Raw genomic sequence first — 26844 nt, 5'->3', positions numbered from 1 at the left:
GAGTTTCTCACTACAGACAGATTCCTTCTCATCCATCCACAAGCTGACATCTGCTCCCACCCTGCTATGCCCCCTTGCCCAAGAAGATTAAGGCAAACCTGAGAACTCCTGTCGGGGCTTTGGGATGGATTATGGTCTTTCCCTCAACGTTGAGTGAGGGACTATCTAGAGGGAAATGCAACCCTACCTGCTCAGTCTCAAGGACAGAAGCCATTGCCTTCATCAAGCACCCTTGGATGAGGGCCAAGCTGTATATCTAGGGGGTTGCTTCAGCAAGACTGTACTGGCATGCTCTGTTATATGCCCTCCCTCACCCGTAGAAATTTGTCTCCTCCACTATTCTAAGCAGTCTAAACATTTCCATCCTACCCTACTATTCAAATATGTCCTGTAATTCAAGCTCCTGTTGCCAGCAGCCTCTACTTCCTGTGTTCCAAGAAAGCCCCCTCCCAATAACTCCTAACCAGGCAAGGAACCTCCAGTTCTCTGGGCTCCTAACTGGGGTATCCCTACAGAAAACGAAGAGTTTGTTTCCTGAGGCCTGCACAAGGAATAAAGCTCAGTGTTCCTAGTGCTGGCCACCCTAAATTATTCTCTCCTCTTTTGCCTTCTCCCTTGAGTACTTCTCAGGCAGTGGAGAGTCTCACACCCACCCAAATGCCTAGGGAGATATCAGATTTCCTATGAAGTGTGGTCACCTCCATTTCTCCACTGAGGAATTTGGTCTGTGTAGTTCTTTTATCTGTATCGCTCCCTACTTTTCACGGCACCCTCAACTTCAAATATTGCGGGCACTTAGCGTGGAGGCCCTCTGCTTACTTGTGATATCCTCCAGAACCTTTTGCCCAGCACATAATACTTAGTAGACAAAGGCATAGGAAGCCTCCATGTCCCTTCTAGGGAAAGGGTCTGAGAGCTTAACGTTTGACTGAATGTTTGACTCCAGGAAGACCCACCCAGCGCTCTGTTGGGCAATCCTTGATAAGAGATCACATTCTTATACTGCTTTACAGATTCTCACCCTCTAACTCCCTGCCCAAGACAGGGATCCATTCTCCATCATCACCTCTGGCCTGGTCTTGCTGTAACCTTGGGGTCCAGAGGACCTACAGAGGTTAGGGAGATAAGAGAGGAATGAGTTGGAAAACCTAAGCTGTGTGGAGCAGGAAACCCATCCAGAATGAGTGTCTGGGTGTTACCAGAACTTTAGGGAGGGAGGGATAGAGGGAAGGAAGGGTGGAAGAACAGAATATGAAGCATGGCAACTAATGCTGGGGTCATCTTGCTGTAATTGCCAACTAAAACTAGTGAGTGGTAGTAGCTGGAAAAGCAGGAGAAAGTTCAGTATCTGAGAAAAGTGGGGAAAAAGCCTAGGAAGGCAGTCATGGTATAGTCCACCAAGATTTAGGTGTTAATGACCCAGGTCAGAAACCATGTCTGTTTCCGGAACTAAGTTGTTTTATTCACATTGCGCCATTTCCCCAGCCCCTCCTGTCTTCATCCCTTCAGCAAACATGGAGCTCCTTCTTAGTGTCACACATTGTAAAAAAGGCCCACTCACAGCCAACTTTCACTAGTCTGGTTCTGGATAGGCAAAGTGATGGAGAAAGACAAGACCCTGATTCCTGGGCTGTGTCCTGGGCCTTCTTATCTGTCATGATCTAGGTACAACCTCTTCTATATGTACGTGATATATCCATGGCGATCAACACAGAGTTAGAAAAACAGAAATAGTCTAGGCACAGTAGATCCAGGCAGCTCAGAGAGGTAAGTAGAATGTGTACGCTGCCCATATGATGGGACTAGAGCTGGAATGAGCATAAGACCACCTATCGGCAGATGATGGAGATGCCTTGGTTAGATCTCTGCCCAGACAGCTCCTGCAGCACTGTTTGGTCATCTGAGAGCACATCCTGGAGAAAATAGGGTGCTCATTCATTCCTGTGGGAGGCCCACTCAGGGCCCACATCCCTCACTGTCCCTGCCTAGCAGAGCAAAGGCAAGTGCCTGAGCCTCTGAGCAATCTGCCAAGTACGCACTCCATAGACCACAGGATTAAGGGCAGGGGGGACCACCACGTAAAGATTAGCCAGTAGGATGTGGATATGGCTGGGAACTGTGTGGTGGCCAAAACGGTGAGCCAGGAAGGAGAAGAGGGCGGGTGTGTAGAAAAGAGTGATGACACTGGCATGAGCCACACAGGTGCCCAGGGCCTTGCGACGGGCACCATGAGATGGCAGGAGACAGACGGCCTGGAGAATAAGGGCATAGGAAGTGCCTATGAGCCCTAGGTCCAGGGCTGAAGAGAGCAGCGTGGTGGCCAGGCCATACCAGATGTTGGGGCGCGTGTCGCCACATGCCAGCCGAGCCACACCCATGTGCTCACAGTAGGTGTGGGGCAGTGCCCACTGGCCACAGTAAGGCAATCTGTGGAGCAGGACAACAGCAAGTGCCATGACACAGGCACCACGGGTCACAGCAGCTACAGCCACTATACCTACCACACGCTGGGTCAGCAGTGCCCCATAGCGCAATGGCTGGAAAATGGCCACATAGCAGTCCACAGCCATGGCCAGCAGCACTGAGGACTCAGCAATGAAAGCCACATGGGCAACAAAAACCTGGGCTAGGCAGACCCCAAAGGAGATCTTACCTGACAGGCCCCAGAGCACAGCCAGAGCTTTGGGCACTGTGGATGTGGCAAGAACCAAGTCAGTGGCTGCCAAAAGCCCCAGCAGCTGATACATAGGTGCCTGAAGTGCCTTGTCAGCAGCCACCAGCCCCAGTAGAAGGGCATTCCCTGCCAAAGCTGCCACGTACAGCAGGCATACAGGCACAGAGAGCCAGGCATGCAAGGCTTCCAATCCTGGTACTCCCAGCAGGACAAAGGGCCCAGGCCCAGAGATGAGCACAGTCTGGTTGAGAGTAGGCAGTGCAGGATCCAGCTCCATCTCTTGGTTCTACCTGGTTCTGACCCTGCAGGGTCAGAAGGGGGCCTGTGAGAGGAAATCTGCAAGTTCAACAGATATTTGAGATAAGCAGGGGTGAGGATGAGGCCATAGGATGCTAGAGCATTTGCTGAGAGCCGCCTTTGTGTCAGGCACTGTTCTAGGGGTTTGGCATATGCTGATCTTTGGATTCCCTAACTGTCTGTGGGTTTGCTAATGCTCCCATATGATGAATCAAGCAATTTGGTTTCTGAGAGGTTAACAGACTTACTTCAAGTAACACATCTGGTAAATAGAAGAACTAGGACTTGAATCAAAACTCATCTGACTGAAGACCATGCTCTTCTGACAGTCTTCTCTGGCTGGGATGTCTCTTCATCAGCCCAGTTACAAGGGCACATCAGAGTATGCTTCTCCTGATCACCTGTCCCAGAGGAAGGCATTCATGTTATCCAAGCCTAATCTCTCCAACTGCAGTACAGCCTCAGAGCTCCCTCCACCCTAAGGGAGATGTTAAGTCAAAAGGAAGGAATAATGGAATGGCTATTTCCTACTCCATTCATGGACAGATGCTCAGACAAGCTCTTCTTCTAAGATCCTTCTCCAGAAGCCACTTATTAGATCAGATTCACTCTTCAAAATGTCACATTCCTCCCAATCTGTCTAGTATTTTTTCCCAGCTGCCCACAGCCTTTGACATCCCTCTCTCCAGTTATGACCCATCATAGCTCTATGTACCTAGGTCATGAAACTTTAATTCCTTATTTGACCAGTATAGACATCCACACTTGACTTAGCTTTGTGGCTCCTCTTTCTTCTGTTCTTTGTCCAAGAGAAGACCCTTTAGGTTCTCTCGAACCCAGTCTAGAAAAATTCTGATCCCACTGAGGACACAGCAGAACATCAAGGTCAGGCTTCAGTGGAAGGTACTGGGGTCAGATGCCACAATGACAGTGCAAGTGATGGTAAGGTTAAAATGGTGAAGGTGTGAGGACTTTATTTACCTAGGTTTAAATAGCCAAAGAACAGCCTAGAAGAAAGATCTAAGCTAAGGTGTGCTTCCCATGCTCTAACTAAAGATCAGACTTAATGAATTTCATGAGATATATTGTCTGGTATTTTAACCTGTCCTGAGGACTGAGGAGCCTGGGGCAGGTGAGCAGAGAATAGGGTCCCTGGCCCCTGGTGAAGCTATCAATCTTCCCACAGTCTGTGTATGCTCCAGCTTTCTCTACAGTGCTGCCTCTTGAACCTTCTCTTAAATCCTCAGGCTTTGGCTCGTATAGAGTAGAGACAGGTAAAAAATCAGGTAGACTTTCCCACATGGAAGGCTTGTTGGCTTAGAAACCAGAGCTTCCTTCTGAAGGATGAGTCTTTGTTGAGTCATGAGGTATCGTTCTGCCCCTCTCACAGTGGGGGCACTGAGAACTCCTCTGAACCCTGGGGACATTCAGCCAGGACCCACAGGGCAGGCCCAGCCTTTATGAGGGAAGAAAATTGTCAGCTCTTTCAGAGCCTGGGAATGTCTTTCCTAAAACCACAGGGCAAGCACACCTGTACCCAGTCATGGGCCCCATAAGAAAGTTCTGTACTCAGGGTGTATGGGCCCTACAAGCACACTTCCTCTTCACAAAATTCCAGGGGCAACTTCCCCATTTCCCTCATGTCCACAACCCACACTTCTGCTCATTCCATTTCTTTGCATAGTCTAAGTGGAGAGGGGAAGATGGGCCAGGAACTCCCTCTCACCTGCCAGCCTTAGCCTCTGTTCTGTGTCCAGTTATCTGCAAGTACAGCTGCACCTTTCTCATCTTCCACCTGCCCGCTCTGCTCTCCTTGCCTGCCCAGTCCCTCACCTCATCTCCAAGGTATAAACAAAACATTCTCTCCAGGAAAGAGTATAACATCAAAAAAACATATTAATGCAGCTGGAAGCATTTACAGAAAAAGAAAGCATAGTGAAAAGAGTTCAAGAAATGAACCCATACAGATTCTATGGCTCTATTTGACCCTGGGTTTCCACTTCAACTCTGAGGGTGCTGTCATTCTGATTCTATTTGTACATGCATCTCCTTTTTACTGGCATGAATCATTGGGTGCACTGGTGGTACAGAGATCTGCATGAACCAGCTGCAGACTGAAGCTTGCCTCCTGCCATCTGCCACCTCCTCCCCTTGGGTTCCTGGCCAGAGCTCATCATCCCCGTCTTGTTTTTCTATTTATCCTTCTCAAGTGTCGCTGGCTCTTCAGAGCCTTTCTGCTCAGTCATTCACTTACTGTGTCCTGCCTAAGAGGTTGGAGGGACAAGGCATTCACCCCAGGAACAGAACATCAAAGAACATATTAAATGCAGCTGGAAGCATTAAGGGAAAAAGAAGGCATAGTGAAAAAGAGTTCAAGAAATGAACTCATACAACACGTGTTCATGCTTGGGTTTGTTATATGGTTTAAGGTGAGTTGATTAATCACTTTGAACCATGGTTTAACCAAAACATGTGATCCCCACCCTGATTTTGGAGGAGACAAGAGTGGGAGGGAATGGTGGCACAGTGGTCCATTTTTCTTATTCATGTTTATTCCCACTTCAGCACAGTGGTTAAGACCCAGAGCCAATTCTGAAGCCAGATCATCTAGGTTCAAAGCCTAGTTCCGCCACATATAAGCTGTTTTACCTTGGACAAGATACTCTAATTCTCTATGCCTCAATTTCCATATCCCTAAATTGAGGATAATAATAAATGTAAGTGTTATACAAGAATATTGTGACGATAACTAAGGTAATGTATGTAGAGCCATTACATAGGGTACGACAGTAACTGAAACACAGTTAATGCCCAACACATGTTGAATAGTATTGTAATTGTTACCTGAGCAGTTTTATTACTCCTGGAACATGTTCCTCTCAAGTTCCTTTCCACTGCATTCTCTCACCAATTTCATAATGTGATAAAAAATCTTTTATTATATCTTTAAGAAAATAAGATGAGTTGGGGGCTGAACTAAGGATATTTGAACACAGAATGGTCCTGAGTTTGAAAAACAATTGGCTAAAATGCAGATGGAAAGAGTGAGATTAGATCTGATTAGACCAAAGAAGGAACTTCCTTTGCCAAGAGACCCAAGGAAAGGAGGGGAGTACAAGACTGTTTGTAAACAAAATGAGGAATTTGGTGACATTGTCTTCTAACCCCACTCCCAGTCCCCAGCCTCCACTTTTCCACATTCTTCTGATACAGGAATGGTGAGAGAGGAAGGGAGTGCTGATGTCTTAGTCCCAGTTCTCAAACTTAGCAGCCACACTGGTCCTCCACCCCATGCTCTCCTTTGCACTCCAAAGTTATTCTTTGAAAAAAAGTCAGAACAACTCATTTTCATCAGGATAAAGAGGCTTCCTAGAGAACCTCCTTGAGGATTAGCACTTTTAGCAGGACTTCAGTGTTTGGCTCAATATGGAATAAATCTAGGTAGGGGATAGGAAGGAAATCTTTTCAGGAGCCCCCAATTCTGTATAGGCTTTTTGTGATCTTGGCTGATGAATTTCTGCCTCTGATGGGACAGGAGACTCTTACTTCTCAGCTGCAGAGATGGGATTAAAGATGAGGAATGGGTGTTCAGCATCAATCTGCCCAATGCTGCTTGAGTCTCTGCTGCTCCAGCTTGTCCATTTAGCAGTCAGTGCACCTGAGACCTAGGAGACTCCAAAGAAACTCTGGTGGTAATCCTGGGAGAGAGCTGGTGTGGGTAAGAAGGATTTATGGGTCTCTTTTCTAAGTCCCTCAAGGGGGCCTGTTCCCTGAGCTCCTGGCGGGATTAAGAATCTTCTAGTCGCAGCTGTGAACTGTTAATGAGGAATTAGCAGAAGTCTGTAGTCATCTCTGCTGACTTTCCCGGTCCCCAGGTTTATATTCTTAGCATGCTCAGGGCCTTGAGAAAGGTAGAGGCTGAGCAGGGAGGTCTCTGCAGAAACACTGGATGAGGCAGCAGCAAACTTAAATGAAGACATACTGCACTCTACATAAATGCCAAACACAATTGCCATCTACAGATGGACAGTCATCATTATTCAGTATTGTTTCTGCCCTTAATCCTACAAAGAGACAAAGCAGCTAGGTGGAAAGAGCCTGGGCTTTTGAATCAGGCAGACCTGGTTTTGAATAACTCTTTACTACTGAGCATCCTTGAGCAAGGTCCTTAACTCATCTGACCTTAGTTTTTTACTTTGTACAACGAAGACTAGTATATCTTCCCAAAAAGGTAGTTGTGAAGACTAGAGTAACGTGCCTAAGCACCTCAGAGGGTGTCTTGACATTGTGTGACGTGGAAAGAGTCAGCTTGAGGACAAGCTCTGATTGTCTAAGGAACCTGCTGGACCCACATAGGGCAGCTATTTGACCCTAATAATAGACATTATTAGTTTCACAACATCTCCTCTCCCTCAAAATATGCACTCGCTTCCATTTAGAGGTACATAATAGAACGTGGTAAAGGCAGATATTTCATAATATGTCATTCACAGTGTATATGTTTTTTTGGACTAAGTTTGAATGAAATTTTTTGTGTTCACACTGTCACAGAACAAATTCACAACTTACAAAAAAATTCTTATATTGTTGTAATCATGAGTTTTGATATTCTAGAATAGTCCAACAAGCTCTTCTGATGTTGGGCCTTTTCCTCGTGGAGTGTGTGTGGTGTGTGCATGTGTGTACACTATGACCTAAAATATCCTGAAGCAGTTATTGAGATATGGCCCAGAGAGCATAAGCAACAAGGCCCCTGTGCAAGTGTGATGCTTTATTCCTGCAAGTTCTGAGTGAGGAATCCAACCTGAACCACCTCTTGTGGGAGCACCCGCCCTAAGCAGGCTGCACATTTTCCAATGGGAACATAATTTTACATACTTAGGAACTAGCTAATGATATGGAAGTCCAACTCACAGAAAAAATAAAGCTGCCAAAGGATTTTTCATTGCAACTTGATGAGGGCAATGATATTGCTAGCATGATAATTATTTTATTATATGTTATTTGAACATGACAGTGCTGTGCAGGAAGAATTATTCTTTCAACACTCTTACTAATCAGCCCAACTAACTCTTAACTGTATATAAAATTATGAAGGATACAATGTCAACGGATGTAGTTTAAGTTTTAGGTTTGGCATAAAAGTATGTTCTGATGGAAAAGTAAAAGGTACAGGTAAACATTCTACAGTAGCTAGCAAGATAAAGGAGCTTACTTCAGAAGGTAAATCAAAAGGCAGGTTATGAAAAAAAAGTTGGCTGAACTGAATAATGTTTTTAGTGCTATAGTAAGAATAGAGAGTCATATAAAACTTAACGTGTTAAATTCAAGATTATTCTCTTTATTGGGTGACAACATGGGAACTGATCAAAAAGAAGAGTTACTACCTGATGAAGAAAAATGGTTAACGAGGGGCAAAGTTCTAGTTAGATTTTTGAACTATTGAATGAACTTTCAGTGTTTCTGCAAAATATTGGGTCCCAACTTCTTCAGGATGTTAATTGGACAGCCAGATTTTCCTATTTGACTATCTTTGGTACTCTTATATTCATGCAATATGTTTGTCAATAGTGGATAATTTTTAGAGGTAAATATAGAAGTCAGAAGTTTGGAAGATCATGGTTTCTATAGGATATTAAGATATATTTCACAAAATAACAATTTTCAATAAAATAAGTGATGAGATGTGTATTGCGCATCTACAAAAGTTATCATTGAACGCCTTACAAACTTAATAGAATGTTTCAAATTTTATTTCCTATCAAGACAAAATCTACACATAGGAAGTTCAAGGATTTAGAATCTATTTCTTTCATTGAGTGACCATTTGAATTTAAATATAGCTTGTAGGACAAATTGTTGGAACTGACTAGCAATGACGCATTGAAGGTAAATAATGAAAATATAACATTGCTTGCTAATTTTGAATGAAATGTAAAATAAATGTCCTTAAAATGATGAAATTGCTTTAAAATCATTTACTCCATTCTCATTAATCCATCTTTGTGAGACAGATTTCCCTCCCACTAACACGAGAACAGCAAAATCTAACCAAAAGAAACATACAAAAAGTAGTTTAATGATAACTTATTACCAAGAAGTAGCACTATCATCAAATACAACCTAGGTCAGATAAATTAAGAAGCAAAATGCAAGCTCATTTGACACATTAAAAATTTTAAATATTGATACAAATGGTATTGCTTCAAAAGGTACTCACAGGCTTTTAATTGGTGGCTTTCACTATTTCATTCACAAGTTTTTTGTTGAATCTACGCAAAATGACGAATCTCATGAACATGATATAAGTTCTCTACATTAACCACTTACATACCCACTTTCAAGAAACAGTGTGTACAACTCCTGTAAGTCTTTTATTTTTGTCCTGTGTTTATTTTGGTTATACTTATTGTCACATATTTTCTGCCTTTGAATGTGATAATAGAAATGAGACTTGTATGTTCTATGGTTATTTTTAAATTTTATTTTTCTAGTAATTTATTTTTACAAAAGTGTTAATCCACATTTTTGGAAAATTAAAAAAAACTTGTCCTGCCTCATTGATAGGTTGAGAAGAGCTAGAGGCCTTTCTCTACATATGTCCACATATACGTATATCCACATTTGTCATTCAGTGGTGTCCCCCTGCAGATGAACGAGCTAGGGTGATTGTTCCACAGATCCTGACTCACTCTCGGGTGTGTCCTCCTAAGTTTAGACTTGGACTTAAATAGTAGAAATCCAACCTGAATATACAGTCATATTACATTCTTGACTTCAACACTACAAGAAATGAAGCTCATATTCTTATCTCCATCTATCTGACTCCTATGCCTAACAATTAGTTTGCAAGAGGAAGAAGAGAATGTGTGACTAATTGTTAATTTTCAAAAGTCAACAATAGCATCAAGCTATGAGATAGTTTACAAACCTCATCTACTGATATTCTAACCAGGTCCCTATATTTACTGAAGACTTTGATTTATTTCATGTTTCTCATATTCCTTACTGCCCAACCCCTACAACCCCTCTGAGCAATGCCATCATCATCATGGATCATTCTTTCATCAACCTAAACTTGTAACACATGGTTTCCCACCTATGCTCAGGCCATCACCTCTGGCTGGCAGGTCCCATTCCCTTTATTCTTGGGGCTCAACTTCTTTTTGTTCTTCAAGACCATCACAGAAATGAACTCTTCCAGGAAACTTTCCTTGACTGCAAGGAATGGCTGAGTATGCTTTCTTTGTGCTTCCCTAACACCTTATCCCAATCATGGCAATACATAGGATTATCTGAGAAAAGTCTCTATGTATGTGACTTACTCCTTTTGCTAAGTCATAAACTTCTTTGTAAACAGTATATGTACTTGCTCCATATCTCTACTCCCAGTTTGTATACATTTTCTTTCATATAACAGGTGTTTTTTGAATGATATTGGATAGAAATTATGATAGATAAATCATTTGTAAATTAATTTTAATAATCTAGGTTCACAATGGTGGATAAAAAAGCATGAAAACTATGACTGCCTCCTTTCTTCCAAAGCAGACATTGTAAATCTATTCCATTACTCACTGTTAATAAGCTCCACAGTATTCCTCTGAACACATCTTTTTGTCACTGGCATATGACATAAAATGTATATGGAGCCAGCTCTGATGGCCTAGTGGCTAAAGGTTGGTGCTCACCACTTCAGCAGCCCGGTTCACTTCCTGGTCATGGAACCACATCACCATTCTGTCAGTTGCCATGCTGTGGTGGCAGCTCACATAGAAGAACTAGAACTACTTACAACTAGGATGTACAAATGTATACTGGAGCTTTGGGGAGGAAAGAAAATAAAAAATAGAAATATACATTATAAGAAGAAAAACAGGGGGCTGGCCCCATGGCATAGTGGTTAAGTTTGATTCGCTCCAGTTTGGTGGCCTGGGGCTCACAGGTTTGATCCTTGCAACAGAACTACACCATCTGATAGCCATGCTGTGGCAGCAACCCACAAACAAAGTAAAGGAAGATTGGCACAGTTGTTAGCTGAGGGCTAATCTTCCTCAATCAAAAAAAGAGGGAGATTGGCAACAGATGTTAGCTCAGGGAGAAGTTTCCTCAGCGAAAAAAACAAAAAACAAAAAAAAGTATATGTAATATCTTGTCTGGGTACAAGTTGCAAGTATCTGGCTAAGATGGGGGCAAATGAGATGGCAAGTGAGTAGGGCTAAAATCCAAGAAACAGCAGAAATGGAATCACAAAGACTTACAGAATGGTTAGATGTAGAAAATCTAGAGAAGAAGGTATTAGGGACACATTCATTGATCTAAGTGTAGAATATAGTTCTAAGTTCTGAGAATGGGAAGATAAAAGGAGTCAACACCCCAATTGATAGGGTCTTAATAGCTAATATCTCATGGAACAGATGGAGAATTTACAAAAGGGAAAAGACATAAGATAATTTATGTGTGAGAAAGATACCTCCTGACTTTTGTATAATTATTCTTTTTTAATCCAAACCAGAACATGTAATTTCCTTCATGGTCTGAAAATGCAATAGAATATTTGCGTCTAGTCTCACTGGAAAGAGCCATTGGCAGCTAGGACAGTAAATTTGAATTTGAGGGAAGAGCAAAACTGGGCCTTACCTGTTTTCTCCTTCCAGAAAGAATAAAGAGGTGGGAGGATTTTAAAAGACAATGTCGAGCTCAGGGTTAAACATGATGAGTCCAAGGTGAGAATGTCAGTGGTAATTCGTGAAAATACTAACATAACAGCTAATATTAGAGCAGTATTTTATAATCTGCAAAGCACATTCATCTACTTTTTTCTTTTAATCCTAGTACTGACCCTTTGAGGTAGGAAAGCAGTCACTGAAATTTATCAGAAAGACCAAGTACAAAAACTAAGATATAGAGTTACCGGCAAAGAGGCGATAAAGCCATAGAAATAAATGAACTCTCCTAGGAAAGATAGAAAAATAATAAGAGATAATTAGGCCAAAGATAGAGGGTGGGAGGAGGAAAAGAAGACAGTGAAGGAGACAATTCCTTCCTTTGTTGTTTCTTCTAGGTTATTAAACTTTCATAGGAGACATTCGTGCACGTCAATGAATAATCTTGGGTTTGAGTTCCTTCCAGGCAGAAAGAAATACATACTATTAAATTATCTAATCTCAGTGTCTTTTTATTGTTCTTTCAGTAAACTTTTTAAAATTTCAGCTCATGGCCAATGCATTTTCTCAGCAAGATGGAAATAACCAGAAGAGAATAAAAAATAATCTCTTCTGATATTTGTGAGCATTTCTAGTAAGCTTGCACAGAAAGCAGAATCCCCATTTAGTCAGATGTGGCTTCATTTAAGAGAATTAGAGTTCATAAAAACAGGCTCTGATATTCCTAAATATTTTTTCCCTTCCTCTGGTGTCTGTTTTCACAAGCACGAGGCTGTGTTCAATGGGAATATCACTGAACGGGGGGCAGCAGATTCTATTCTAGCTCCACATACTTAAGTTCCTTGCTGTGTGCCTCGGAAAAGTCATTTTCAGCCTGTAAGCTTCAGTTTCTTCTTCCATGAATGAGGTTTGGATGGTTCTGGCACCCATGGGTCTGGCCCTGCTCCTCAGCCCTCATCCCCTACCCCCACCTCACTCTGCTCCAGCCACACTGGCCTTTTTATTGTCCTCAGTTCATGTCAAGCTGTTTCCAGCCCCAGGGTCTTTGCATTTGCTATCCTCTCTGCTGTTATCCTCCTTGTCCAGTTTTAGTCCATCACCTTTTCAGCTTTATTTTTCTATTGGTTATATTACTATTTGAATGTAGTGGATTTATTAGTTTTCTTGCTTCTTCTTTGTCACTCTTTCTAGAATATAAGCTCTATAGAAGCAAGGTAGAGCCTCTTCTGTCTTATTAGCCTTCATATCCTGAATGCTTAGAATATTTAATATACAGTATGTACTCAATAAATAATTTCTAGGAACTAGATAATTTTCAAAAAAAGATTTATTGAAAGAACTCTAGAAGTATTGTTTGCTGACAACATTTATTATTTTCTCAGTTCTAATGCTTATAAAATTTGGATGCATCTTGCCTTGGATGTATTACTTTAGTTTAATTTTCCCCTCCTCAACCTCCCTCCTCACTGCAGAAATGTGTCTTGTAATAGCTTCTCTCTTGCAATCAAGGAAATATACTCTGCAGATGAGAACTCCACAAATCTTCTGGCCAATGGGGTTGAATTTTTACTTTAATATCCAAATGAACTGGCTTGAGGTCTCATCTATGCATTGTGGGAAACCCAGTCTTTGTCTCATATCTCCATCTATATTCAGGGGTCATGTTCTCCTAGGCACTATCTTTGAAGCTCACTTCTTCAATGTGTCTTGGAGCCTAGAAGCTACCCTCCTCTCCCAGCACTGGTGCTACCACTGTTGGCAATGATAAATATACTACTTCTCTCATTCCCATTAGATCACTGCTGATGGAACTCGTTGCTTACAGTAGACTTGTACTAACAGGTTTTTTGTGGTGGGGGGAAAGGGGCGTTTAAAGGGAATTACAGAAGTATAACATGGACAATAATCAGAAGTGACTGTTATCATAAATGTCCTAAATCTATCTACTAAGAACCTAAATGAGAAATCTCTCATTGATATTTTTACTTTTAGTCTTATATTTTTCTCTCTCTATAGTTGCGAATCTCAATTTCAAAATTTTTATTGCTTTTTCCATTTAGAATAACTTGGCTCTCTGTTTTCATCTCCTTCTTCCTGATCATATCCTGTACAACTGCATGTTCCATAAGCAAACAGATCATCAAGGAAATTTTTGTACAGAGAACCATCTCCTTCATACAGACCATGCCATTTTCCTGGTATGCAAAAGCAGCAACAGGCAGCTCTTACTTTAAATAGCATTGACTTTTTTAATTCTTGCTGCATTAATATACGCTTTAAAGTTATCCTAGCTCTTCCATTGCACAGGAGAATATCATTCTGTACCCTTGGCAGAAAACAAAAGTATGACCTTATCTCTAATCTGCTTGGTCTTCACTCCATAGACAATGGGGTTGAGTGCAGGTGGAACAACAATGTAGAGGTTGGCAAACATGATGTGGAAAGTGCGGGAGACATTGTGTCCAAAGCGATGGGCAAGGATGGAGAAAAAAGCAGGTGTATAAAATATGAGGATGACACATACATGGGAACCACAGGTGCCAAGGGCCTTCTGGAGGGCATCTTGGGCGGGAAGGCGAAAGACAGCATAGAGGATGAGAGTGTAAGAAACAGCAATGAGAATCACATCTGAGATGACAGTCATGATGGGAACACAAAAGCCATACCAAATGTTGATGGAGATATCGGCACAGGCAAGCCGGGCAACACCTATATGTTCACAGTATGTGTGGGGTATGACGTGTGTCCTGCAGAAAGGCAGACGTGTGAGCAAGAATACAACTGGCAGGATGATGCAGAAACTTCGAAAGGAGATGCCCACAATAATCTTGATGATGGTCTTGGGGGTCAAGATTGTGGTATATCTCAAGGGAGAACAAATAGCCACGTAGCGGTCAAATGCCATAGCCATCAGGATGGCTGAATCCAGGACAAAGCTGTAGTGGAGGAAGAACATTTGTGTAAGGCACCCTGGGAATGTGATTTCTTGAGCCCCAAACCAAAATATGCTGAGTGTTTTAGGAACACAGGCTGTGGACAAGATGAGGTCCGTCATGGCCAGCATTGACAGAAAGAAGAACATGGGTTCATGAAGGCTGCGCTCCACCATGATGAGGTAGAGAAGGATGCAGTTTCCCACAATGGCCACAATATAGATGATACAGAAGGGAATCCCAATCCACACATGCGCTTGCTCCAGGCCTGGGATCCCCACCAGAATGAAGGTTGCTGGGTTGTAATTGCTCACGTTGAAAATGATCATGGCAGACTAGAATGGCACAAATTTCAGGTCCTGAGGACAGAGGGTGATAAAGGATATTTAGGGTCACTTGAGTTACTCACTTAAAACTACTCATCATTACTGAATCCTAAAGATAGGGGGACTATCTAATTTATCATCCAAAGTAGGACACCTTTGAAGTGAAAAAAGTTTGGTATTGTAATGATGGCAGGTAACATGCATAAACCAGGATTGCCTCAGATATAATGGGATTTACAATCATTCTACCTAAAGGGAATCTCTTCTTTCTTCTGGCTGCCTCTGCTGATTTACACAACTTTTCCCGGGAGTCTTTTGGAGTGGCTAAAATCGTTCTTTTCATTATACTGTATGCCCCTGATACAAGTTGAATTTCCAGGCATATTTTTCAATAGGTTGGTGGATTATAGTTTATATGGCTTTATGGATATTATTGGTTAAGATTTGCTTGCTCTGTCATTGTGGAATGTCATCTCTGTCTCACAGCAATTGCCCATTCTTTTCAAGACTATCTGATCACTGTGGCTTTTAGATTTGCAAGGTCAACATCCCTTTATTACATTCCAAAAATCTAATTCAGTTCAACAAATACTAGCTGAGTTCCTACACTATGCTGGATAACAGGTGTAACTTAAATTTAAACTAGAAAAGTTTCTTATAGCTGAGGCTCATAAGCCCTTGCTCCTCAAAAAAAAAAAAAATCATTTCCCCGCCCCCTGTGCACTATACAGTTATATAATATCCTAAGACTTTGGCCTTAATAACGCTACTAGTCAAGATTTCCGTCCAAAACAGGATTGTTTCCTTGTGAACACATATTTTGTTAGATACACACATAGACCCCAGGACATATACCCTCTTAGTTATACACACAGGCTTAAGACTTGCATTCTCAAACATTCTGTGATATATACTTACATTTTCTCACACATTTTACCATCACATAGTTACCCACGCACAATCTTGCACAAACGTAAACTCCCCCTTCCACGTTGTCACACACACGTGCACACATGCATGCACACATAAACACACATGCACACACCACATACATATGCACACACACACATGCACACAGGCCAAGGAATATACAAAGTATTTTATGATTAGATTTTGGCACAGCCATTTGTTTTGTAAATTCCAAAAATCTTTACCTGAGGAGTTGTTTTTAAAAGATTAAGTTTCTATACTTTCTTTCTTCTCCAGTAATGTGTTTACATAGAAAGCTATTTATAATCTACGGATTACCAACCATACAGCAAGGACAAGGGCTCCGGGGTCAGCTTGTGATGGGGAGAATGGTGAAGGGAAGCTGGTGATGGCCATCCACCTCAGATTCCTGAATAGACGAGGCCTAAACTCATGTTCAAACTTATCCCTACCCCACTTTTTATCTCATTCTCAGGCCCAGTTCACCATATCTTTCATCTCCCAGACCAATGCTTAATTTCTCCACTCTTCTGCTTTTGGCAAAAACAGGAACAGGATGCTCTCTTCTTTTCTTTCTGAACTTCCCTTTCCTTTAAATAAAAATGCTATTCTTGTAGAAACTCAAACCCTCCTCGATAGTGTCTCCATAATTCATATGTTCTAGTTTCTGAGAACACAGTCCAGAGTTCAGATAATGGGCCACAGCTCAGTCCCCCATCTGCTGCATATGCATGTTCTCCAGCTTAGTCGTTTCCATCTTGATCCTCTTACCTAGTGGGGGCCTAGAACTCACCTATTGCTAACAGTAGATATCTGGCTAGGTTGTTCAAATTTCGTGTTGAAAATCTCTCTTCTGTGCTGCTCACACACTCAAACAATATATGACATCAGCAGCCTGAAACCATATACTTTGAAAAACAGCTCTTCCAGCTTGTCTGAAGTCATCTTTTATTTATACATGTGTAAGAAAAGATCTCTTCTAGTTTTATATTTTCATGCAAACACAACAGATGTGCACAGAGTCATCTCAAAGAATTTATAAATACACATATGGTCACACATAAAGATAGTTCATTCTGAGGCTTGTCATTCTGCAGTCAGACAAATCTACAAAGTGAAATGATGTGCAAAACAGTCTGATGTTTTCAACAAGTCAGTGCCAGTAAAAAAGGGAAAGATGCGTAGATGAGGAAAATGCTCTTCTAGATTAAAATAAATTTAATGAACAATCAAATGTAAGTTTTGATTGGATTCTGTTTAAACAAACTAAGAATAGAAGATAATGTATAATTGAGGAAATTTAAATGTGAACTGGGTATTAGATGATAGAAGTAATCAGTATTAATTTTATTAAATGTGATTATGATATGTACAAACATACACAGTATGTTCACAGTATCTCAATAGAATATGGGCAACAAGTTTATGCTGTGGAGCCAGACAGCTAGGCAATTTAATCCCAGTTCCATAATTTACTAGCTGTGTTAACTTGGGCAGGCTTACCTGAACTATATGATCCTTGGGTTCCTCATTTTTGAAAAGGGCCTAATATCTCTAATTCTTAGTCACTATTAGGACAAAATAAGACATGCCCCCAAAAAACACTCGTTACTGTAGTGCCATGCAACATAATAAGCACATAGTAAGTTTTACTACTTTTTATTAGATTATATTTTATATCATCAGTATTATCACTAGCAGTCAAATCACACAGTGAAGAAGAGAACAGAAATAGATGAGTAAAAACTAACAAAAGCACCCTGGGCATACACACATACCCACACACTCAAACCCACTCTTTAGGTTAGGGCTATGTCTAACACAGATTGTCACGTGTCTGACACAGAAATTGCCTGAACGACACTTACCATAGCCATTCTTAACCCAGTTATATAATTGCCCATGTGTTCTAATCGTTTCGCACCCATTTGATGGAGCATATATCAAGTACTGGAGACTGTGACCTCAGCTTATAAGTGGGAGTGATCAGGAAAGAATGTTATAGTACTCGGTCCATAGCTCCTAGAAAATGGAGGTCCTTAGCTTTTCATTCGCTCCCTCTTTCTCTGCCAATCCTGATCCCAACCACACTCCTTCAAACAGCCAGAACTCACCTAATCTTCAAGACTGGGCCAAAGGGAAAGAAGAGAGATTGTGCTGACAGACACACAGAAAATCTGCAAGGGGACAGACTCGCCAAAAGAAGAGATAAGTGGAAGGGAAAGGAAGGGACTGATGGTCAAGTTGATTCCCTGCTCATTTATTTTTTCTGGTCATCGCTCAAAGTGAGGAAGAGGGAAATAGGGCCTGAGGGACACTGATGCCCTCTCTTCTCACTCTCAAGGGAAGAGTATAAAGAAGTTTATATTAACCCTGCTCATGCCTGCGAGTTAACACTGCCTCTGAGTGCAAGTTTTTTTTTTTTCCGTTTGCATGAGAGCTAATGTTCTGTGAGTGTTTAGCTGTGTGTATATGTGTGCATGTGGGTGTGTGCTTGCACCTATCAAATCAGCCAGGCTTCAGGCTCATACCCCTGCTTACTAGAGAAAGAACTTTGCACAAGGTACTTAATCTCTATCAAAAGGTAATGATATATAGTCCCTACTTCTCAAGATTACATATAACAATTGACAAGTATGACAGTGCTTGTGAAAATGCTTAGCACAGTGGTGCACTCACAGTGCACCTGTTAAAATGATTACATGGCCCCCTTCAAGATATTCTACTGCTTTTCAGAGTGGGGCCCCAGGATCTGCATTTGTAGTTCTACAATGGATTTTTGTGCCTTTTAGTTTTCCTTGGAGGACCATATATGTAGACATGAACAGAAAAACTGGAAAGGAAGAAAGTTGACTGGAACTGTCTCTATTGGAGCAGAAGCGTAACGAATCCTAGCAGCTATTTCCTGTGAAGGACTGCATGAGGATGTTCTTGTTGGCCATCAAATGGCTGCCTCTTGGGACATCTTTGGCTAAATATCCCACTTTAACTTCAGAACTATCATGTCTCCAACTGCGTCCACCACCCTCCCAAACCTGCTCTCTCAGTGCTCCTAAGCTCAGCAAATGTCACCTCACTACTCACCTGAATTTCTTTTTTAACAAATTTTATTGCTGTTCCCTCTTAAATATCTCCTGAATCCTTTCTCGTCTCTGTCTCCATTGCCCAGCTACCAACATCTCATACTTAAATTACTCTAATAGCCTTTAAAGGACCATCTTATTTCCACTTTTGTCTCCCTCAGTACATTTTCCACACGGCAAACAGATTGCTTTTTCTAAAGTGTACGTCTGATTATGTTGTTCCTTAGCTTAAATCTCATTTTGTTCTGAACTCAGAGTCATAGCAATTTTTATTTCCTCTAATTTCATTTATCTTTGTCTAAATCTTTGTGTGATTGTCACATTTGCATTATTTTGGGCTCAATGAAAATCAAAAATTTATTATAAACATTTCATTGGTGAAAACTATATAAAAATTAATAAAATACATTCCTGTGGGAAGACTGTTAGATCTGCCTGTTGGTACTATCAGGAGTTCTGCAGGCCCAGATCTCAATTTATACTTAAGAGGTTCTAATCCCACAAATCTAACAGCCATGTCAATTTCCCTGGTATAGTAAATCCAGTCTCTCTGTCTATATGTCTGTGAAGATATTCAACAGTAACTCTGAATAGTGGACTCCAAAATTGTTAATTTGTTTGCCTTTATCTCATCCATAAGCACATTTCCTTCTTTTTGTACCCAGTGTACAAATAATTCATTTTCAATGGTGATCTTTTTACATCCCACATGACAAGACTATTGAAAATATCAGTCAAAGACACAACAGTGTTTTGTTTGATGTACTGTAAGTCTAGTTTTCTTGGGCCAGTATTTTTACAGGAAGAGTAGTATGTTTAAGCCATGAAAATGTCCAGTTCTTACCTTTGGTATACTCTCTCCACTTATGGAGACATCTGTCTGTCTTCAACTGTTAATTGTGTGGAAAAGAAGTGGTTATAGGTAACATGGATGAGTTTTATATGAGCTCATGGTCCATATATAAGGTTATATAGAATTTAGGGCTTAATGTTACCATAACCTGAGCTAATGAAAATAGTTTTCTGGTAAATTAGTTAATAATTTTCTGTTGGACTAAAACAGAAACATGCTCTAGTGCCCCTGACCTCTTTATTTATAATTCTAACATTAAAAATTTGAACAATACCCCCTACTCTCCACTCACACTTAAATAACAGCAACAAACCAATTATTATTTTACACATAAATGATATGGTGGTATTAGCATTCTCTAGGACTGGTGCCTTAATGAACAGCTGGCCCTGCTATCTAGTACGGTCATACAGGAGTACAAATCATCTATTTCAAAATGGACGTTCTCACTATTTAATTCCCACCACGTATGCAGTATTTTATTTAACTTGAAATCATGTTATTCTTTTATAAGTGATTAAGTAGAAATTTCTTTATGCTCGTTTTAATAGTTTATACATGTTAATTTTGGCTCAAATCAATTACTTGAACTCCCATTTAGCTATTTTGCACGATTTGGAATCAGTTATTTCACAGGACTCCTTCGCCCCATGGACAAATATTCTATTGGTTGTTTTCTAATTGGAGTTGACTTTGCCTTTCCTACAGGCAGTTGAAGGGTTGGGTTTCTCCTTGGTCAGAGAGGCTGCCCACCTACTGAGGATTAAGTGTATGTGAAAGGGCGGTGTCCAGTGGCTGCTGAATCCACCCACCACCCCCCAAAACAATCACAAACCTCATAACAAAAACAACAGATTTATCAATAACGTTTTAAAATACAAGTTGGACGTTTTTGCCACCTTGCTTATGATTCCTATGGCTTCCCATTGTTTTTAGAGTATTGAACAATCTCCTTGAAATAGTCTGGATTTTTCAGTATTCTGTTGTCTCAACTTTTGCTATTCCTATTACCTCACTGGGCCTTCCTTATTACTGTTTCCAGTTCCTTCCATGCACCAAGGCTTTTTTCAGCTCTGTGTCTTTACATTTGGTAATCTCTCTGACTTTTATAAAAATAAGCCTGCCAAAGTTTATTCACCCATTAATCTTTACTTTTCTTTTTATCAGCTTTATTGAGGTACAATTGACAAATACAATTGTACATGTTTAAAGTATATAACATGATGATTTGATATACATATACATTGTGAAATATTTTCCACAGTCAAGTTAATTAACACATTCATCATGTCACATACTTACCTTTTTGTGTACATGTGTGATGAGAACACTTAAGATCTACTCTCTTAGAAAATTTCAAATATGCAATACAGTGTTATAAACTCTAGTCATCATGCTTTAAATTAGATCTCCAGAACTTATTCATCTTATAAAAAACGTTTGTACCCTTTGACCAATATCTTCCCATTCCCCACCAGCCACCAGCCACAGACAACTACCATTCTACTCTCTGTTTCTATGAGTTCAACATTTTATTTTTTGTAGCTTCCACTCATAAGTGATATCACACAGTATTTGTCTTTCTCTATTTGGCTTGTTTCACTTAGTATGATGCCCTTCATCCATGTTGTTGCAAATGGCAAGATTTGCTTCTTTATTGTGGCTGAATAATATTCCAATGTATATACATGTACATATCACATTTCCCTTATCCATTCCTCCATCAATGGACACTTAGGTTGCTTCCATGTCTTGGCTATTGGGAATAATACTGCAATGAACATGGGAGTGCCGATATCACTTTGAAATGCTGATTTTGTTTCCTTCACATTTATACCCAGAAGTAGGATTGCTGGATCATATGGTAGTTCTCTTTGTAACTTTTTGAGGAATCTTCGTACTGTTTTCCTTAATGATAGTAATAATTTACATTCCCACCAACACTATACAAGGGGTCCCTTTTCTCTACATCCTCAGCAACATTTGTTATTTCTTCTCTTTTTGGTAAAAGCCATTGTAACAGGTGTGAGGTGAAATCTCATTGTGATTTGATTTGCACTTCCCTGATGATTAGTGATTTTGAGCGTATTATCATGTACCTGTTGGCCATTTGTATGTCTTCTTTGGGAAAAAAATGCCTTTTCAAAAGGTCTTTTGCCCATCTTTAATCAGATTAGTGTTCTTTTTGCAATTGAATTATATAAGTTCCTTTTATATTTTATATATCAACCCCTTATCAGATATGGTTTACAAATATTTTCAACTATTCTGTAGGCTGTCTTTGCATTTCGTTTATTGTTTCGTTTGCCATGCAGAAGCATTTTAATTTGATGCAGTCCCACTTGTTTATTTTCGCTTGCTTTACCTCTACTTTGGCTGTCATATCAAAAAATCATTGTCAAGCCCAAAGTCAGAGAGATTTTACCATGTTTTTGTCTAGGAGTGTTACAGTTTCAGATTTTACATTTAAGTATTTAATCCATTTCAAGTTAAATTTGTGAGTGGTGTAAGATCAGGGTCCAGTTTCATTCTATTGCATGTGGATATCTAGTTTTCTCAACACCATTTATTGAATAGACTTTCCTTTCCCCCATTGGTGCCCTTGTTGACTATATATGCCTGAGTTTTCTGGACTCTTTATTCAATTCCGTTGATCTATGTGTCCGTTTTTATGCCATACTGTTATCACTATACTGTTTTGATTACTATTGCTTTATAAAATCGTTTGAAATCAGGAAGTGTGATGCCTCCAACTTTGTTTTTCTTTCTCAATATCACTTTGGCTTTTGGGGGTCTTTTGTGGTTCCATACAAATTTGGGGATGTTTTTCTTATATCTGTGAAAAGTGCCTTTAGAATTTTTATAGGGATTGCATTGAGTCTGTAAATCACTTTGGGTAGTATGGACATTTTAACATTAAATTTCCCAATCCAAGAACATGGGATATCTTTTCATACTTGTGTCTTTTCCAATTTCTTTTATCAATGTCTTATAGTTTTCTGTGTACAGGTCATTCACCTCCTCTGCTTGACACATCCCCTCCTCCATACTCCACTTGCCTGACTCTCTCTCTTATAGAAAACGTAATTTTCTTTTAGAAAGGGTATTTCTGAACACTAATTTGAAACTGGTTTCTTCTGATAGTCTCCTTTGGAGAGAACTGTTTTTAAATTTTGTTTGTTTTTGTTTGTCATAAAATCTAAGACAATTTGAAGTTACATGTTCATATGGGTATTTACATGATTGAAGCTTGACTCATTCACTGGATTACAAACTCTCCTAGGATAAGGGCCATCAGTGTTTTGTTCAACATGATAAACAGAATACCTTACACAATGTTTCAAGTATAGAAAGTGTTTGTCAAATATTTGATAAATATTGTTGGAAGAATGAGTGAATAAAAATGGCCTGAGGTCCACTCTGTACTCTGAATATTCTAGACTATCTGGGCTAAATCAGACCTAAGAAGATTAGCATTATGTTGGCTCCCCACAGAATTTTTAGCTTTTATTGAATAGAAATGTAAAATGCTCTACTGCTTTATACAGATGAAAGGTACTGAAGGGTCACATAAAACTATATATTCTATAATGTGATTAGTTGTTTTACTTGGTGTCTTTTCTCTAAGATCTCTCTGAAGATATTTCTTTTTATTCTTCATGTCAGGAATGGTTTTACTGCTCTGAACAATTGACTGGCTTTTAATTTATAGGCCCTGTGAATTATGTAACTAAATCATGCTTAACTCTCACATGGACTAGAGCTGAATTCTTGACCCATATGTAGAGAATTGAAATTCATGGTAGGTGGAAGGTAGATTGGCCTATTTCTTGTCTTATTTTTAAGAAATCTTTGTCTATGTTTTGCTTTTTGTTTCTACTTTCTCTCCACTTATACTTCATAGTATTTTTTATTTACCATATTCAAAATACATCAAATAATTTTGGAAACAACATGTGTGGCTGTCATCACACAATAAAAGAATATATATGCAAACTTGAGTCTCTAAGAATAACAAACATATCTTTCCTATTAAAATTATGTGTTGAGAGTTATAGTAATATAAATCCAGTGACAAGTGAATGGAGTGGTAGCACAGGGAAGAGAAAGTAGTCTAGAATTAGAGAGACTATGTAGAACTCAGGAATTTTGATTCAGATGAAAAGTGATGAGTGTTTGGATCATTGTGGTAAGGGAGGGGGGTACTCACATGTGAACCAATAGCAGGTTTAGAAAGAAGCAATAGGCTTTGAGAACATGTTAGATATGGGAGGAAATCAGACATCAACTATCATTGGCACCTGACAAACTCCAAAAATAATTATTCCTTGACTGATTTAATGATGGAATGCCTCCCTATGACCAAGTTAGATACACTGGATTGGAAGAGATAATGAATTATATAAATAGAGATACATTTTTGACATAGGATTACATCTCTTTTATGATACAAGAATTAAGAAGAGATTTGGGGCCACCAGTGCTTCCAATTGGTCAAATTTTCAACTCACATCTTAGTCTGTACGTGCTTTTCCATCTTATTGACCATAGGAATTTAGCTTCCTCTTTTTGTTCATTCTTAAGGGGCTCTGATCAATCACATCTCCTTTGGCTTTCTCAAGATTGAGTGAAAAATGAATTTCAGGTTTTATCATTGTCTTCTTTCTTTGTCCAAAATAAACACCTGAACTATTAATTTAATAATTTCATGATTATTTGGCATTCAGTTATTTGATAAACATTGTTTATGCACCTAGTACATACCAGGACCTGTACCTGATGCTGCCTAAAAATGGATTGGAGTAACCAAACTGAAAATCTAGAACCTCACAGGGTCATCAAAGTAGAAATTCCTTACTCTACTATAACATATAAACTACTATGATATACAAATCTGAAAAAAAAAATCAGATTCCTTAGGAACATATTTATAATGAAAAAAACAGATGCTGATCATTTTATCATTTTCATTAAAAGTTCTGTAATCACCTTAGATCAGTCATAAGAAATTGCAAAATGTTAGTTTTCAGAAAGAAAAAATATATTACTTCCTAGTTTCAGAATTTCATTTTTGTAACTGTAATGACTGAGTAGACTTCTGCCTAAAATAACACAGGACGCAAAACCACAGTTCTGATTAATGAGGAATTTTTTCAACTGTCCCTTCTCTGCATCGGCTACAGGTTCAGGCTTTAACCTGACTTACACTAGGAACTTGCCCTGCCTCCCGGACTTCAGGTATATGTCACTGGGACCCCTTAAGAAAGAGCAGAAGAATGACTTTGTCCCGGATCTGCTTGGTTTTTACTCCATAGACAATAGGGTTGAGTGCAGGTGGGATGATTACATAAAGGTTGGCAAACACAATGTGAAAAGTACGAGGGACATTATGCCCAAACCGATGTGCAAGGATGGAGAAGAATGCTGGTATATAGAACATTAGGATAACACAGACATGGGAACCACAGGTGCCAAGAGCCTTCTGGCGGGCATCACGGGATGGGAGCTGAAAAACAGCGCAGAGGATGAGGATGTAAGAGACAGCAATTAGGATCACATCTATAATCACTGTCATGATGGGAACACAAAATCCATACCATATATTGATGGAGATGTCAGCACAGGCAAGCTGGGCAACACCTATGTGCTCACAGTATGTATGAGGGATGATATGTGTCCTGCAGAAGGGTAGATGATTTACGAGGAAAACACATGGAACAAAAACACAGAAACTTCTAAAGGAAATTCCCACAACAATTTTGACAACAGTCCTGGGGGTCAGAATAGTGGTGTATCTTAAGGGTGAGCAGATGGCCACGTAGCGGTCAAACGCCATAGCCAGTAGTATAGCTGAGTCCAGAACAAAGCTGTAGTGCAGAAAGAATAATTGGGTGAGGCAACCAGGAAAACTGATTTTCTGGGGACCCAACCAGAAGATAGTAAGTGTTTTGGGGACACATGTGGTAGACAACATCAGATCAGTAACAGCCAACATAGAAAGGAAAAAGAACATGGGTGCATGAAGACTATGCTCCACTGCAATGAGGTAGAGAACGATGCTATTGCCCACAATGGCCACAAGATAGATAAAGCAGAAGGGGATGCTGATCCAAACATGGTAGTGCTCAAGTCCAGGGATGCCCAAAAGGGTGAAGGCATCTTTGTTGTAGCTACTTAGGTTGTAAAGGGCCATTGAGGTCTGATGAATAGCTTCTGCACCCTAAAAACAAATTATGTATAATGAATATGAGAAAATCGTATGGTAATTACTTCCTCCACCTTCTCCTTACCCCAAGCCCTCCTCTTTCCTATTTGCCAAGAAAGAACTTCCTATTGCTAGTAAAAGCAATGCTCATCACTTCAAGAAAGATTTGCCAGACCCAATACTGCTGGCACTAATCACTGAGTCATTCTGGAGTCTTATTCAAACTATATAAAATGCTATTGCTATTTTAATGATTGGGTTTTCCTTGGGTTAATGTAATTTGTTGCTGTATAGATGTGACCATAGAGAAAAACAATCTAATCATATTCAGACATAGAAAGAAACTAAAAAACGTGGGGCACAATTGAGAAAATAAGGAGATAATTAACAATTACACACTCCTACTATGTACCAGGCTTTTACAAAATGTTATCTCATTTAGAACAATCTTCTGAGATGTGTATTTTTATCCCCCTCCTTTTTTTTTTTTTTTCAAAAATGGAGACTCTCAGAGAGAATCTTACCTCAGATCTCATCTTTAGTAACTCACAGAGCCAAGACCTTTATATTCCACAGCCAATATTCTTTCATACTGTTGTCACACACCAGGTGACTGCCTCAACACACTGTTAGATACCAAGCATTGAGAAGAGGCTGGGCATGTAGAGAAGGGGCTAAGGAAAAACATAACACTGGAAATGTAGTTTGTCCAGCACACCAACCCTACCCTAGTTGGCATGATTTTCCTGCTATCCCTGACACTACAGAGCCTTGGGATTTACAGACCAGAATGTTCTGTGAGAGTGTGATGTTTGATGCCTCACCACAAATCTGAGAGCAGTTATACAGCTCAGCCTCCAGCCCACTCTTAGAATTT

At 40.0% G+C, this 26844-nt stretch overlaps 2 protein-coding genes across 2 annotated transcripts; both read right to left on the bottom strand.

Moving 5' to 3' along the window:
• Positions 1-13951: 13951 nt before the first annotated feature.
• Positions 13952-14911, bottom strand: LOC124251841 (olfactory receptor 52H1). The gene has a single exon (XM_046684736.1). The coding sequence runs from the start codon at positions 14897-14899 to the stop codon at positions 13952-13954; it is 948 nt and encodes a 315-aa protein (XP_046540692.1). The 5' UTR covers positions 14900-14911.
• A 10096-nt stretch (positions 14912-25007) lies between these two features.
• LOC124251839 (olfactory receptor 52H1-like) lies at positions 25008-25955 on the bottom strand. The gene has a single exon (XM_046684734.1). The coding sequence runs from the start codon at positions 25953-25955 to the stop codon at positions 25008-25010; it is 948 nt and encodes a 315-aa protein (XP_046540690.1).
• Between the last annotated feature and the right edge of the window lie 889 nt (positions 25956-26844).

Source organism: Equus quagga, chromosome 14, assembly GCF_021613505.1.
Source record: "Equus quagga isolate Etosha38 chromosome 14, UCLA_HA_Equagga_1.0, whole genome shotgun sequence".
Lineage (NCBI taxonomy): Eukaryota > Metazoa > Chordata > Mammalia > Perissodactyla > Equidae > Equus > Equus quagga.
The sequence above is the reverse complement of the archived record's forward strand: the minus strand, read 5'-3'. Positions and strand labels throughout refer to the sequence as shown.